This window comes from Crocodylus siamensis, chromosome 1 (genome assembly GCF_052110815.1).
Source record: "Crocodylus siamensis isolate JL-2025a chromosome 1, ASM5211081v1, whole genome shotgun sequence".
NCBI lineage: Eukaryota > Metazoa > Chordata > Crocodylia > Crocodylidae > Crocodylus > Crocodylus siamensis.
The window spans coordinates 369,135,619-369,151,001 of NC_143395.1; the positions used below are offsets into that span (position 1 = coordinate 369,135,619).

Consider the following 15,383-nt stretch of genomic DNA (forward strand, 5'->3'; position numbering starts at 1 on the left):
GCAGCAAGGCAAGCCCTACAAGGGGAGGCTACAGAACCTGAACCAGTTCAGCCTCTACAAGAGAAGGCTGAGGGCGGATCTGGTGACCATCTACAAATTCACCGGGGGGGATCAGCAGGGAATAGAAGATGCCCTGTTCCCCTGGGCCCCACATAAGGTAACTAGGAATAATGACCACAAGTTGATAGAGATCAGGTTCAGGCTAGACATCAAGAGGCATTACTTTATGGTCAGGGCAGCTAGGACCTGGAACCAACTTCCAAGCGAAGCGGTGCTTGCTCCTACCTTGGGAGTCTTTCAGAGGGGGCTGGATAGACACCTGACTGGGTTCATATGACCCCAGCATCCATTCCTGCCCAGGGCAGGAAGTCAGACTTGATGAACTGTTTAGGTCTCTTCCGACCCTAGCTACTATGATATTAACGACAGAAGTGGGGAGGGGAGGGCTGAGGCCAGTGCCAGTCGCCGCAGCCCCTCCCACCCCGTGGCATCCTGACCCTGCCCCCTGCCACGCCGTCACCGCCACCTCCAAGAAGTAAAGGGGCAGGGGGGCGAGGCCAGCTCCAGTAGGCTCACCCCCCTCCCCAGCTCCTTCGTCACCACTTGCAGGGAGCATGGCAGGGAGGACAAGGCTGCTCCATTGCCGCTGCCCTCTAGGAAACAGGGCCTGCTCCGTCCCCTGTGTCCCCGCCATCATGGCAGTGCTCCGCCATGCTGCTACCTCCTGTCCCAACGCTGTATTCATACTCTGATTGGCTGTTTCAGTCAGCCGATCAAACCACAAATAGAACATTATGGGCAGACAGACAGATTAAGGCTTTTATAATATTGTAACTAGCAAATTGTCCACAAAAAAATGACGGGGGGGGGGGGGGGGGGGGGGGGGGGGAAGAAGCCCAGCGCTCGGCCCTGCACTACTGTTCCCCCCACCTGCTAGTCCAGCTCTGCCCCCTTCAGGCCTGACCCTGTCCCCCCCAGCAGTTTGGGTTCAAGGCAGGGGCCGCTCCTCCTCCTCTCCCCCACCCCCCGCCGTGGGCCCAACCCTGTTGCCCACTCCCGCTGCAGCCCTGCCCCCACTTCAGGGTCAGAGCTGCTCCCCACGCTTCACCCCTGCCGCTTTGGCCATTCTCCCCCCACCACTCCAAGGCCGGGCCTAGACAGCCAATCAGAGCACGAATAAAGTGTTACAGACAGACAGACAAACAAAGGCTTTTATAATATTAGAATATTCTACACAGAAGCACATGCCTGAATTCTTCATCACTTCTGAGCCTCCATAAAAGCCAGCTTCTGACCTCAAGCATACATGGCAAGTCCTAAATCCTCTAGTACAGGGGTGTCAGACATTCAGTCCACAGTCTGGATTTGACCCATGGAGCCGCTCTAACTGGCCCACTGAACTATGAAAGCGCACTACAAGTTGGACCTCTCATCCCATTAGGCATGAACATCAGCAAGGTTGGCTCACTGCTGCCTAACCCTATGCTCCAGGCAACATTGGACCCTGCAACTACACCACTCCTGCCACACCCTACACGGCCCCTGCTGGACCCTGTGCCCCTGCCCCCCCCAGACCCTCTATCTGCACTGCCACTGTCAGGTCCTGTGTGCCACTGCCACCACTGGATCCCTGCATCACCCCACCAGACCCCATGTGGCTGCCACCACCATGGGACCCCATACTGCCACTGCCACTACTGCTGCGGTGATTGCTGCAGCAGCCCTTATGCCCCAGGTTGGATCAGAGCCCCAAGGAGCCCCATGATCTAGACCCAGCCCAGGCTGGCTTCAAGTAGACCTGACTAAAGAAATCTTTTCACCAACATTTTATTCAGTAATTTATTATTATTATGAGAGGTAAGGATGTTTTTTGGGCACAGTATCTTTTATTGGACCAACTGCAGACGATTACTACAAAACACTAGTGAAAAGATAACTCCCGCGCCCCATACTGCATTTCATCCTAATTATGTAAGTCTCATGTTACATTTTATACTCCCACTTCTTTGTCCTGTACTTTGTACAGTTCTGCCTGCCACCAGCATGACACCTTAAACTGAAGTCCTTTGGAGCAACGGACCTCGTAATTAGCAGTGATGTTCTTTCTGCCCCATGCTGTGAATGTTCCCAGTGCTGTGTAACTCCTAACAATTCTACAAGTGGATTTAATGCCTAGTCAAAACAGATGCAGAAAAAGGAGGAGTGGGGGGAAACTGTGTTTAAAAACTATCTAAAATTCCTTCAGTTCAGTATAGTCCCATGCATTTTAGAAGCTGAGAGCACACCCTTGAATAAATGTCCAAGTTCATAGTCATATAAGGCATACAGTGAGGAAAGAAAGCACTCCACCATACAACCAAGAATTAAAAGACCATATGACTGTCATATGAATATACTTGTGTACAATTAATCCAATTTCCTTGTGTTTTACTATTAGCTAGTAGCCCTCTCTTCCCAAGCTATTTGCATGAGCTGCATTCAGGGATTATAGAAGTTATTAAGGAAAAATAGCCATTTTCTCTAGGAAATAGATTTGCTGCAAAACAGCTTTATGTGGGTCGGATCCCTATACCCACATGAAAGTCCACTGATTTCAAAAGGATCACTCTGCTAGCGGGGAGTTCACTTCAGCATGAGAGCTTTAGGGAGCTGAAGCTTATAGAAAGATCAGTTATATCTAGTCAGATAACATTAGATTATCATGTGTTCAAAAGAGGCAAAAAACTATTTTTGTGGGAGGGGGTGAGAAGCCAGCACAACACCTTTGACATTTCAACTATCTTTGTTTCCACAGCCAAACCTTTTAAAGGCTTATTGTCACATTAACAATAAAGCAACAATCACATGGGTTCAAAATCTGTCCTCCTTTATCCTAATGGCAAAATTCTGTATGACCTCTTCCATTATACTTGCATGAAGATACTGCAGATGCTGGTCACCTAACATCTAAAAGTGGGAAGTGAACCCAGCTACATTACAAACCACTTCTATGGCCATGTGTTACTATGCCAGTTCATGTCAAGAAAACAGACATGGTTCTAAATGACAGCTGTCACCAAATAACTGGCGGTCTAAAGCCAACACCAAAAGAATAGCCTGTACTTACTGGCTGGCCTTGCACCACCTGATATCAGAAGAAAGGCAGCAAGCCACAAAGAAATACTGCAGCAAATGTAAGACACCAGGCATTCGCTCTATGGCCACACAGAAGTAACCAAATGGTTTAAAAGTGCAAAAGAGTTTTGTAACCAGTGTTGCGCCCTTGGACATGACAGCCAGCAAGGCATGACTGAGGTTAAAACCTGGGTGGCACTCCCACCAGCCAGCTGGAGACCGGCTACAGTTCCTGGAATGGGAAGGCCTGGTCGAACCTAGAAGGGCTCGTCAGCCAGTGGAGGAGAGAAAGCTGAGGATAACACCAGACCACGCAACCCAACCAATGGATGGCTCAGCCTGACTGCGAGCTCACTCACTGCTGCAGGCCAAGAACCACTTGGGAATCTGCAGGTCAGGTGGAGCTGGGAGAGCACACCCAGTGGGTCCCGCAGGCAGTGGGCAAGGGTGACCCCCAGAGGAAAGGCCCTTGCACGCCGTCAGTGTAGCCACAATCCCAGAACACACCTACAGGGAACTATAAAGCAGAACTATAAAGTGGATGCTACGTCGATGCGTACAAGAAAATCCGTGAAAGTGGGGCTTGCTTCTCCTGCTAGTATTGTTTACAATCTGGGACACTCCCCAGGATTCAACGAAATATTCTCCCTTCAAACTGGTACTAGGACATCGCCTAAGGGGCCTCCTCCAAGCCTTAAGGGAAGATTGGGAACAGGACTCGGGGAAACTCAAAAGAGCCGGCAGCTTACCAGCAAGAGTTCCAACAGAGGGTCCAAATGGCCCAGGACCTGGCCAAAAACAACATACAGGAGGCACAACTTCACCAAAAGGAAAGATACGAGAGTCACGTCAAGGAGAGAGAATTGGAACCCGGACAGAGGGTGTTGGTGCTTCTTCCCACGTCCACAAATGAGCTACTAACTCAGTGGCAGGGGCCAGTCGAAGTAACGCACAGGGTTGGACCTGTAGACTATGAGGTCCACCAGCCAGGTCACCTGCAAGAGAGGCAAATTTATCACATAAATCTCCTATGGGAGTGGCAGAAACATGAGGGATGGGCCACTCTTACAGAATTAGATGCCAAAGACCTTGGAACTCAAGGGGTAATTAAAGAGGAAGGGACAACTAGGGCAGAAAGTCAAGTCCAAATAGGAGAAGAATTGTCGATTCTTCAAAGATGCGAAATACAGGCATTGGTGAAGGAATTTCGGGACGTATTCCGCGAGGAACCCAGATGGATCCAGGGCACCTATTATCCAATAAAAACTCTACCACGTGCCATAGTATGGGAAAGGTGGTGACTACTTCCCCACCACCTCTCAGAAGAGGTCCGTAAGGAGATAGAGAAGATGCTGGAACAAGGGGTCATACAGCCATCCAGGAGACCCATGGCAGAGCCCTTTGGTCCCAGTACTCAAGCCAGACGGATCCCTGTGGTTGTGCGTCAATGACGGGCATTTGAATGCGACGGCCGTCTTTGACACGTTCCCTATGCCTCATATGTGTGAACTGGTGGAACATATTGGAAACGCTCAATATATTACAACACTCGATCTTGCGAAGGGGTACTGGCAGATCCCCATGGCCAAAGACAGCTTTCAGGACCCCTTGGGGACTCTACAAATTTATTTGAATGCCATTCGCGGTCCCCGGGGCAGCCACAACATTCCAGCCCCTAATGGACCAGATCTTAGCGCCAACATTGTCATATTTTCTCAAACCTGGGTGCAGCATAAAAGAGCCCTCAAGGCCATTCTGTCAGAATTACAGAAGACAAGATTGACAGCCAATCCCCGTAAATGCACCCTGGCTCAAAAGGAAACTAAATATCTGGGGGTTTTGGTTGGAAGAGGTACAATCAGACCACTGGCAGACAAAGTGGAGACGATCTGCAACTTCACCACACCCCGGAATCACAGACAGCTCAGAACTTTCCACACTTGCCAAACTGCCGTGTGAATGAAGAAACCTGAGACCATGTCAGGGTCTGCTGTCTAGATCCATCATGACACGTGAGTGGAAAGGGGTTGGATGGGGGGGTGGAGGATCCCTACAGAAGACATGCCAAGGGAGGTGCTCCTGAGCCCTTAAAGGAACCACTGAGCACCACCTCCAGAGAGACACTGTAGAACAACAGGTCATGATGGGCCCAGGCGCACACCGTGGGCCTGTCACAATGATCAAATGGGGCTACTCTAATAACGTGAATACATGCAAGTGTGGTGAAGCACAGACTGTGGATCACCTGCTTGTTTGCTAACTCCTTGGAGAGATCTCACTGCAGCAATGGAAAGAACCATCATTTGGACATGATTCTGAAAAACCATCTAGTCTATGACAAAGACACAAGAAGCAGCAGCAGCAACCTGAAAGACATCTTGTACTAATCAGGTTCTGTAGACAGTATACACCTGTGAGGCATTAACAGGATCATCCAATTTGTCCCATCTTTTTGGTACGTTTTTTAAAACCCGGTAACCAGTAGTGTTATAACTCTGGTGCCAACTTAGCACAGTTACAGAAAAAAACTTTATTCTTACAAATACAGGAAATATTCATGCATAAATGCAGATTACTGATTATGACAAAAGCCAATAAGCATAAGGGAAGCATAACTTAAATGAAGCAGCAAAGCTAATGACCAGAGATATCCCATTAAAACCTCTGTCAGTGCTACCAAGATTAGGAGAGTATTTAGTGAAGTCATGGCTGGCACTTCTCCCCTGAAGATAAAAACCAAATGAGGAAAAAATCTAGTAATTTTGAGAACTTAAGACATTTCCATTTTACCAGAGACTCCCCCAAACTTCAAAGTATGACATATGACATGAACTTCTGCACTTCCTTCTGAAACAGTTGCATTAAAGACAGTAGGGACACAGCCTTCTTACTTAGTCTATGCCAATGGTCACAATACTTCAGTACTTTCCAACTGTCTTTCTTCAGTTCGGAAATACTTGAATCCAACTCCTGACCTTGTGGCTCAGAGTACACTGACAGCTCCAGAATACTAGCAAGCTAGATTGGTCATGACAAAGAACGATTTCTACATCTAGGGCAACAGATCAATGTGTGCAGGAGTGATTCAAATTGCAAAGTCGTATGAAAACTCTCCAATATATGAAAAAAAAATTGACTCTGTAACATACTGGAGACAGCAATGAATGCACTATCAGTTGTGCTCAACCTCCAGCTCACAGAGCCGTGTCATCTCACCCACAGGTTTGGAAATTTGGTGATGAGGCTGTGGTGGCAATTAATGCTGCCACTGCTTCCTTGTCACAAACTTCACAAACCCTGCAGACAGATGACATGGTCCCTTGCACTGGATGGGGCTGGGGCATAGGGCCAGACTAGCGGCGCCAATCCTGGGGCTGCAGTTGGGGCAGCAGGCCAAATCTGGTGTACCCAGAACCAACATGATGGCCCAATCCTAAGTATGGGCCTGGGACTGGATCCAGCTCATAGATCCCCACAAAACTCATTTGGCCCACAGCCCAGAAAGGTTGGGCACCACTGGTCTACCAGCAAGAGAAGCCACCATAGATATTACAGGAGAGGCACAGAAACAAATCTTGAGCTCCAGCACGACTGCAGCACAGGGCTTCAGAACAGTCATGCTGCAAATTACCAGATTCTACCTGTGAATTCTGCCACTGTGCTTTGTTCCTTTGCTCCCACACCCCCCAGGCAAGATGGTAGGGAGGATTCTTTCCCATTGTTTACTGTGAAATAATTAACAAACGCTCATTAATTGCCTATGATAAGCTGCCTGGAGTTGCTGGCCTTTCTGTTGTGTGTGAAGGCTTGAAGTGATGATCTTGAAGAATCCTCAGGGATCTTTGGCTGGCTGAATGCAGGGGATTCACAGAAGTTTAGGGCTGGAAGGGACCTCTTGAGATCATCAGGTCCAGCCCCCCTGCTCACAAACTTTGCTACACATGTGTATCCTGCTCAGGGCCCCTTTCCAAACACATGCAGTCACTGCTATGAGAGAGAGAATTCTACCTCTTCCTAAGTTTTCTCAAGATGTGCTTTAAAAAAAAAAAATAGACGGGGATTTTTTAGATTGTTTTGCTTGTGATGGACTATTATAAACCCATACTGTGACTGCACTTAGTAAAATAAATCATCTTATCTACAGCTACGTGACCTCAGTGCTCTCCTCCTCTGCAAGCTGAAGTTTGCTGCAGTAAATGGCACAACCGCCCTTTCACATTCCAATTCATTTCTGACCTTTGATCTGTGTATATTGTCTCTAGATGCAGACAAAATGGGAGAGAAGATAAAAGAAACACACTCCAACCCTACAGCAAGCAACAAGACAGTCTAAAAACACCCTTCATAGAAATCACCACTGGAGATCTGTGTGCATCTATTTAGTGTGGGGACCAGAAACAAAAATATTCTAGCATATCTAGACACTGGATTTATGACACATTATAACCTGCCTGACATCTGATTCCCCAGGTACCTCTCCACTGTTTACCAGCTACATTCATCCTCCTTTTGCCCCCCAGCCTGCCTCTCACCCACTGACTCCTCAAGTTACATCTTCACTGTCTGCCTGTCTTGCATGCCTACAAGCCTCTGGCTTCTTTACTATTCATTCCATCCAGGAAAAGCACATGCCAACTGCAGGTGCTTCCTCAGCCTGACAAAGGGTATCTGTACCCAAAAGTTTGCAAAGAAGAATTTTTCCAATTATCAGAGTTAGTCTAATAAAAGAGATCAGATTTACCCAAAGAACCTTGTCTGTCTAGCACACCTATGCATTTAAAAGCATCATTTACATGTGTACTTTGCAGTCAGACTATACCCCTGTTTGTTGGCTTAGAGAGAGTTTTATCTGGTAGTCAAAGATTAAAAGCATGATTTGAAGCAAAGAAAGCAAATACATGTCTCTCTGCTGCAAAGACAAGCAGGGAAATAATGACTGCAAGAAAGGAAGATTATTAAATAACAAAAGCATGAGGATGCAGACTCCACCAAGCAGAGCACACTGGACAGTGCCCACTGACACTCGGATGAGCCCAAGGGGCTAGTGAAATGCTGCCCACCAGGGCCAGGACAGTCCCCAGGGCATGACAAAGGATGCTGGGCAGGACAGGACCCAGCACAGAGCCCCTCGTGCGACGCTGCACTATGCGCTCTACGTTTTAGACCGCAACAGACAATCACTTTGGGAGGGAAGGGGGTCGGACATTTCCCCTAAAAACACAACACTGCTTGCTAGACCCTTCCACCTGAACCGCGCCCGGCCCTGCAGGAGCCTGCACAGCCCCAGCCCCGGGGACAGAAGCAGGAAAGTGCCTCTCGTGAGCCAGAGCCGTGAGGCGACAGCCCAAGCCTGGGACAGGGGTGGAGAAAAGGCAGGGGAGGCAGCTCCCGGTCCTGCCCCGGCCCCCTGCTCTCTCTGCGGGCAGCCCCGCGCCCCGCGCCCGTCCGTCCGTGGCTGCGCTGGGATCCCGGGATACAGGCTCGGAGGCGCAGATCCCGCGCGCGCCGGCCCGTCCTTACCTGCCCGCACCCAGGGAATACCCCACGCGGCCGCCAGCACAGGGCCACTGACGGATAACCGCGGCCACGCCCTCGTAGCCCCGCCCCCTATTGAGACGCTCCACCCCCGGCACAGCCAGCCCGCCCCTCCCCGTCGCTCTCGCGTTCTGGCCCCTCCCACTCCCCGCAGACGAGCCTCAATCTGGCCTCGGCAGCCAATGGAGGAGAAGAGGCGTTGCCGGTTGGTTCCGGAATGGATGCGAGCGATTGCTTCCGGGTGGGAGGTGATGCGGTGCTGTCTGACATGGTGGCGGTGTGGCTGTGTGTGTGCAGGCTGATCCGGTGCGGCTCTCCCGGGCGACCGCTCGCCTCCTCTCGGCTCCAGCTGCGGGGGGGGGGTTCCGCGCGGAGCGGCGGGGACCCTGCTTCACCCGCAGCTGACCGCCCGCCCGGGCTGCGCTGGACTTGGGCCTGGCCCGCGGGGGGGTGGGGTCTCCGTGGCTCGCGGCGCCGGGGGCGTGCCCCAGCCGCAACCCCGGTACCGTCCGCGGCTGCACTGCAGGGTAGAGCCGGGGGGGAGGTCCCCTCCCGCCCGAGGCGGTCACAGGGAGGGGTTCCGTAGCGTTGCCAGGTCTTAAATAGGAAATTATCGCATTGGAAGCTCAAGATTATCCTATTTGTTGAAAAACTTGGGCGCTGAAAAAATATGCAAATACGTCTTTTTCTAATTTACTTTCTGTGCTCCCTGTAAGTTGCCAGTGAGCGAGTGAGAACTGGCTCATCAGAGCTGAAACACTATTGTGAGGCGAGCTGTGGTAAGAAAGGGCTGATAGCAAGGCCAGAAGTCAGTTAATTCTCCCAGAGAATGACTTGGGTTTTGCACCTGCTGCCTTAAAAACGATTGTACAGTTTTGAACATGTTTACTGTTAGTGATCATATGCTGGTCAAGGGTTGGAATTATTGTACGATAGTTATTGTACACCTGGCAGCACTGGGTCCCCAGGGGAAAGAGCACTACCCCACTCCACCCAGGTAACCAGGGAGTGACCATGGAAATGTGGCCCGCTGCTTGCTGGCTTTTTTCGTGGATGCATCCTGGCTTTAGGGACAATCCTAGCAGATGTGCATGGACAGGCACTGGTTCTAGTTTTGGAGGCTTTCCTTGGAGACTAGCATGGGCAAAGTTTGGGCTTACCAGCTTTCCTAGTAGACAACAGGGTCATGTGCTAGTTCTAGTTGTGGGGGCTCTCCTAGTAGGTGTGTCTGGATAGACACCAGTTCTTTCAAATGACTATTATATTGGAGTCTTCATTTTTCCCTTTTTTTTTTTCCAGACTGTTGTGGTCATTGCTTATCCCCGGGTTATTTCTCGGTGGAGCCCTGTGCCTCTGTTTGGTCGTGTTGCTGTGGGGAGTGCGGCTGTGGCTGCAGCACAGGAAAAATCAGTCGACCTCTGTAGGGCAGGATGGAAAGCGTCAGCTGGTGGTTGCCTTTTTTCACCCGTATTGCAATGCAGGCGGTGGCGGGGAGAGAGTGCTGTGGTGTGCCCTAAAGACACTGCAGAAAAAGTGAGTGTACACTCCTATCAAAGTACACATCGTTACTTTGCAGCCTAGTGCTTGAACGTTGCTGTGTAACTCCTTATGGCAGTGATTCTGAACCAGGGTGCCCTGGGGTGCCTTGAACAAACATAGCCCACAAGATAAACCCAGAGACTTCAAATAGGAATTAATTGTGTAAAAAGCTTTGTGACCTGTAATCTTTATGAGATTTTTGCAACAAAAGAATTGCTGGTTTTTTGACTACAGAAAAATAAGAGCTGGCATTTTCTGAGGGGTGCCTCAAATCTAAAATGGTTGAGAACCACTGCCCTATGGCATTTCATGTACTTAAGGTGGCACCATCTAATCCAAACGTTTGCTTCTCATTGTAGAAGACAACCTACCCAGTATCAACCTAAACTGACTGGGACATCCCCTGGTCTGTCCTACAGTCTTCCTCCAACATACTCGTGATTTGCCTTTGAAAGACTTTGTAGCATAGTTCTGGGGTCCTACATTTCTTTTCAATGGGAATGTTGTGCCTTAGAAATCGACTTGCATAGAGTAACACTGAAATCCATTTAATTCAAATAAAAACAACTACTGTGCATTTTCTGCATATCAGAAGGAACCTTAATTGGTTCAGTTAAACTAACAACTATACATTTTTTAAGAGGAGTAACATATCTAAGATTCAGGTTAAAAGTATGCTTTAAATATTTTCAAAATTACCCAAAGAATACAAGTTTCACAGTGACGTAAGACACTTCTATAAAAAAAAAAAAAGTGACATTCTTTATTTTCCGTTTCAGATACAAAGATGCAACTTATGTTGTTTATACGGGTGACAAAGAGGTCACTGAAGAAGAGATTGTTAATGGTGCTTTCAGAAGATTCAGCATCAGATTAACTCATCCTGTGAAGTTTGTGTTTCTAGAAAAACGCTATCTTGTGGAAGCTTCTCTTTACCCATATTTCACTTTGCTGGGTCAGAGTTTAGGATCCATGTTTCTTGGCTGGGAAGCTCTACTAAAATGTGTTCCTGACATTTACATTGACACAATGGGTTATGCCTTCACACTTCCTCTATTTAAGTACTTAGGAGGCTGTCCTGTGGGGTGTTATGTGCATTATCCCACTATCAGCACTGACATGCTTTCTGTAGTTAGGAATCAGAATACCAGCTACAACAATACTGCCTTCATTACAAAGAATCCTTTTCTCAGCAAACTTAAACTTGTCTATTACTTCTTTTTTGCGTTCCTGTATGGATGGTTTGGTTCTTGCAGTGATGTTGTTATGGTTAATTCTTCATGGACCCTAAATCACATCCTTTCCCTTTGGAAATCTGGGGCTTACATTAGTATTGTGTATCCACCTTGTGATGTCCAGACATACCTGGATATTCCATTAGACAAGGAAAAGAGCACAGCAGAACATTCCATTGTGTCTGTGGGCCAGTTTAGACCTGAAAAAGACCATCCCTTGCAAATCAGAGCCTTTGCAAAGTTGTTGGAAAAGAAAACTCTGGGGCAACAGCCTTTGCTGAAACTCATTCTGATTGGGGGCTGTCGTAACCAGGAAGACGAGCAGCGTGTGAATGGACTTAAAAAGCTTTGTGAAGAGCTAGGTGTCAATAGAAATGTGGAGTTCAAAGTCAATATTCCATTTGAGGAGTTAAAGAAGTACCTGGCAGATGCAACAATTGGTCTGCACACCATGTGGAATGAGCACTTTGGGATTGGTGAGTACTTGAAGCAGTCTGGCCTAGTGATCAGAATAGGATTAGGATCTTGCTTTGGGTTTCAAATATACTGCTGGTAAGGACTTGATGAGTCAGGTTACAGCAATTATAACTTGCTTTCTTTCTGCACCTGGGCGAAACTGTGCAGTAGTCAGTCTCATTTATAAGGGGTGCTAAATGCAAGACAGTTGCATTCTAATAGAGGGATTGTTCACTTGGCTTTAGCTTCCATAAACTAATATTGATATCAGGGTAAATAAGTTTCACTAAATTGTCACTGAAATATAAACAAAACGTATTGTGATGTGACTGCCTGACACATGCTCTCTTTAACTAATGGAGGAAAATTTCTGTAAAACTTAACTTCATTCTATCATGCCAATTTTTTCTTTCTTAAAATGTTGATTTGGTGACCGAAGCCTTTCTTTGGTATCTGTTTCACTGAACTGCTTATCTAAATATTTGGTTTTTTAAATTGGGTTTCGAGTAAAAATGGCTTTCCCTTCAAAATTTCCCTGTTTCCCTTTAAAAAAAAAAAAAAATTCCTCTTGGGTTGAATGTAACACTTTGACCCAAGATTTCTTTTTCCATAACTGCCTAGCTGCAGCAACCCTATTGCAAAATTTTAAAAAATAGTTATTCGCAATACTATAAATAAAAGTGTAATCTTTCTTCTTTATGATGGGATTTCTATAAAAAAAAAACTATATGCATTTTGTACAAATTAGACTAATATATTAAGTCTAACTTATCCAGCTAGAATGAATTCACTCCAGCTTGCCCAGTAATCTTGGAATTCTAGGTTCTCATTTTCAAGTTTCATGGAAGATGGAATTAACATTTAAACCATAAAAAAAAAAAAAATCTCAGCTCCAGTTTTTCTTTTTATTATAATCTCACCTACTGTGTCAAACTTGAGTTTCAACTCAACACATCAAATATCAGAAGCTAACTCTAGCTGAATATTCTGTTAAGTTTCTCTCCTCTACAGTTTTAAATGTTCATATTCACTGGACGTATTTCCCCTCAAGTTTAAATGAAAACAACTAATTTTGTCAGTTGTTCTAGAAAATCTTCCAGAGCGTAGAAGAAAAAAAATCAACAACAGTGAAAACAAAAAACCTTGGCAGTTTAAAAAAAAAAAAAGAGGAAAAATAGCATATCAGATAAACATTTACTTTTGGTTTCATTCAAAATTCTTGCCCACCCATTCAACAGTTGTCAAAAACTGACAATTTTAGTTTACAGGTTTTTTTATCAAGGGTTTTTTTTCCCCAACAGAAAATGGAAATAGTTAATTAAAACAAATTTTATATGACCAGTTCTGTTCTTTTTTTTCATCTTAACAAAAACATTTCCAATGAAAACCATCCATAATTCTAGAGTATATGAGGGCAACATTCATAATGACATGTTCTGTATCTTTTCAGGAATAGTTGAATGTATGGCAGCTGGAACGATTATCCTGGCTCACAATTCTGGTGGTCCCAAACTAGATATCGTGGTTCCCTATGAAGGAAATATTACAGGATTTCTGGCAGAAAATGAGGACACTTATGCAGAGACCCTGGCTCTCATCTTGTCTTTGTCACCTGAAAAGAGTCTGGAAATAAGAAAAAATGCTCGTTGTTCTGTAAGGAGATTTTCTGACCAAGAATTTGAAGTTGCATTCCTGTCATCTGTGGAGCAATTATTTAAATAAATTGTATGTGTATTTATATAAAAAAGTATTCTATATATGACTTTATCATCTAATAATATTTTTCTAAAGTAGGGCTGGCCAACAGCCTAAACTTGTCTCTTGTAAATCATTCGGCATTTTGAAGACAACTTTGCATTAAGTTCATTCAGGTTTGTCTTATCTGTTATGGCACCCCTTATTACTGGATCCTATTTTTGAAGATGAATGCTCTCTTGTAGTGATTTAATCTCTTTCTTTGCTAACATCTAAACAGGGAATGTTCCCATGCTTCAACTGTTTATTTGATATCTATGGGCTGGATGGCAAAACATCATTCTGTACTTTCCAATGATGGCTGTCTCTTGTAAGGCAAGATGTATGTTTCCTTTCTGGTATCAAAACCTTAATTTTTTAATAAATGGCAGAATCATCCTTGACACAAAAAGAAACTGTCATAGATATATTTCCTATATTGACTCATTGGTATGGTACAGTTACTTTGCAAAGGATTGTAATTTGATCTATGTCAGGGTCTCTCTTGCTTACATTTTCTAACGCAAGGTTCCTCAGGAAACTTAGATAGGTTTCAATGGGAAGTATCTTGTTCTTAGTACTCAATATAGGATCAGCTTACAGTGCTTTAAACAAAAGGTAGGATACTGTAGCTGTCCTTTGTATTAACTATTTCTTCTTCTCCCTGACGGTATAAATAGTTCACTGTCCTTTTCATAGTTTCACAGTTAGTAGGGTCGGAAGGGACCCGAGTAGATCATGGAGTCTGACCCCCTGCCATGGCAGGAAAGAGTACTGGGGTCAAATGACCCCAGCAGGGTGTTCATCTAGCTTCCCCTTAAAGACCCCCAGGGTAGGAGCCAGCACCACTTCTCTTGGAAGCTGGTTCCAGATCCTAGCCACCCTGACTGTCAAGTAAGCGCCTCCTGATATCTAACCTAAATCTCAAATCTGAATCACAGAACTAGGGTCAGAAGGGATGTTGTAGATCTTCAAGTCCGCTCCCCGCCCAGGCAGGAGAAAACTGGGCTTAAATGACTCCAGCCAGGTAGGCATCAAGCCTCCTCTTAAAGACCCCCAGGGTAGGAGCCAGCACCGCTTCCCTTGGAAGTTGGTTCCAGATCCTAGCTGCCCTGACTGTGAAGTAATTCTTATGGATGTCTAATCTAAACCTACTGTCCAACAACTTGTGGCCATTATTCCTTGTTATGCCAGGGGGCACTAGGGGAAACCAGGTCTCTCCCAAACCCTTCTGGCCCCCCGTAGTGAGTTTATAGAGGGTCACTAGGTCCCCCCCTCAGCCTTCTCTGAAGGCTAAACAGGTTCAGGTCCCAGTCTCTCATTGTAGGATCTGCTGTTGTCCCTGGATCATGTAGGTGGCCCTCCTCTGGACCCTCTCAATGTTGTCCACATCCCTCCTGAAGTGGGGCGCACAGAACTGGACACAGCTGTGGCCTGACCAGTGTCGCGTAGAGGGGGAGGATCACCTCCTTGGCTCTGCTTGAGATGCACCTGTGGATGCATGACAAGGTGCGGTTAGCCCTGCCAACCGTGACCTCGCATTGTCGGCCCATGTTCATCTTGGAGTCAGTAATGACTCCAAGATCCCTTTCTGCCTCCCTGCTCTCAAGAAGGGAGTTTTCCATCATATAAGGTTCTGCTGGTTACTACTGCCCAAGTGTAGCACCCTGCACTTGTCAGTATTGAAATGCATCCTGTTTTTGTTAGCCCACCCCTGTAACCTATCCAGGTTTTGCTGCAGTCTTTCCCTCCCTACTAGCGTGTTCACCT

The 15,383-nt window shown here is 46.5% G+C and overlaps 2 protein-coding genes across 3 annotated transcripts in view; one reads left to right on the forward strand and one right to left on the reverse strand.

Annotated features, from left to right (window-relative positions):
* The window catches only part of ATP7B (ATPase copper transporting beta), a 65,909-nt gene extending 57,216 nt beyond the window's left edge, over positions 1 to 8,693 (reverse strand). Inside the window, exon 1 of the mRNA XM_090026725.1 lies at positions 8,635 to 8,693. The gene's annotated coding sequence lies outside the window, so the exon portion shown is untranslated. The remainder of the gene's footprint in view (positions 1 to 8,634) is intronic.
* Positions 8,694 to 8,881: 188 nt separating this feature from the next.
* Positions 8,882 to 13,626, forward strand: ALG11 (ALG11 alpha-1,2-mannosyltransferase). 2 transcript variants are annotated; one of them, XM_090026750.1, is made up of 4 exons: positions 8,882 to 8,955; positions 9,949 to 10,182; positions 10,968 to 11,899; positions 13,330 to 13,626. In XM_090026750.1, the coding sequence occupies exons 1-4, from the start codon at positions 8,918 to 8,920 to the stop codon at positions 13,599 to 13,601; spliced, it is 1,476 nt and encodes a 491-aa protein (XP_089882876.1). In that variant the 5' UTR covers positions 8,882 to 8,917; the 3' UTR covers positions 13,602 to 13,626. The 2 variants fall into 2 exon arrangements, with proteins under 2 accessions (XP_089882876.1, XP_089882865.1); XM_090026739.1 differs by lacking the exon at positions 8,882 to 8,955 and having other exon boundaries at positions 8,986 to 10,182.
* Positions 13,627 to 15,383: the final 1,757 nt, after the last annotated feature.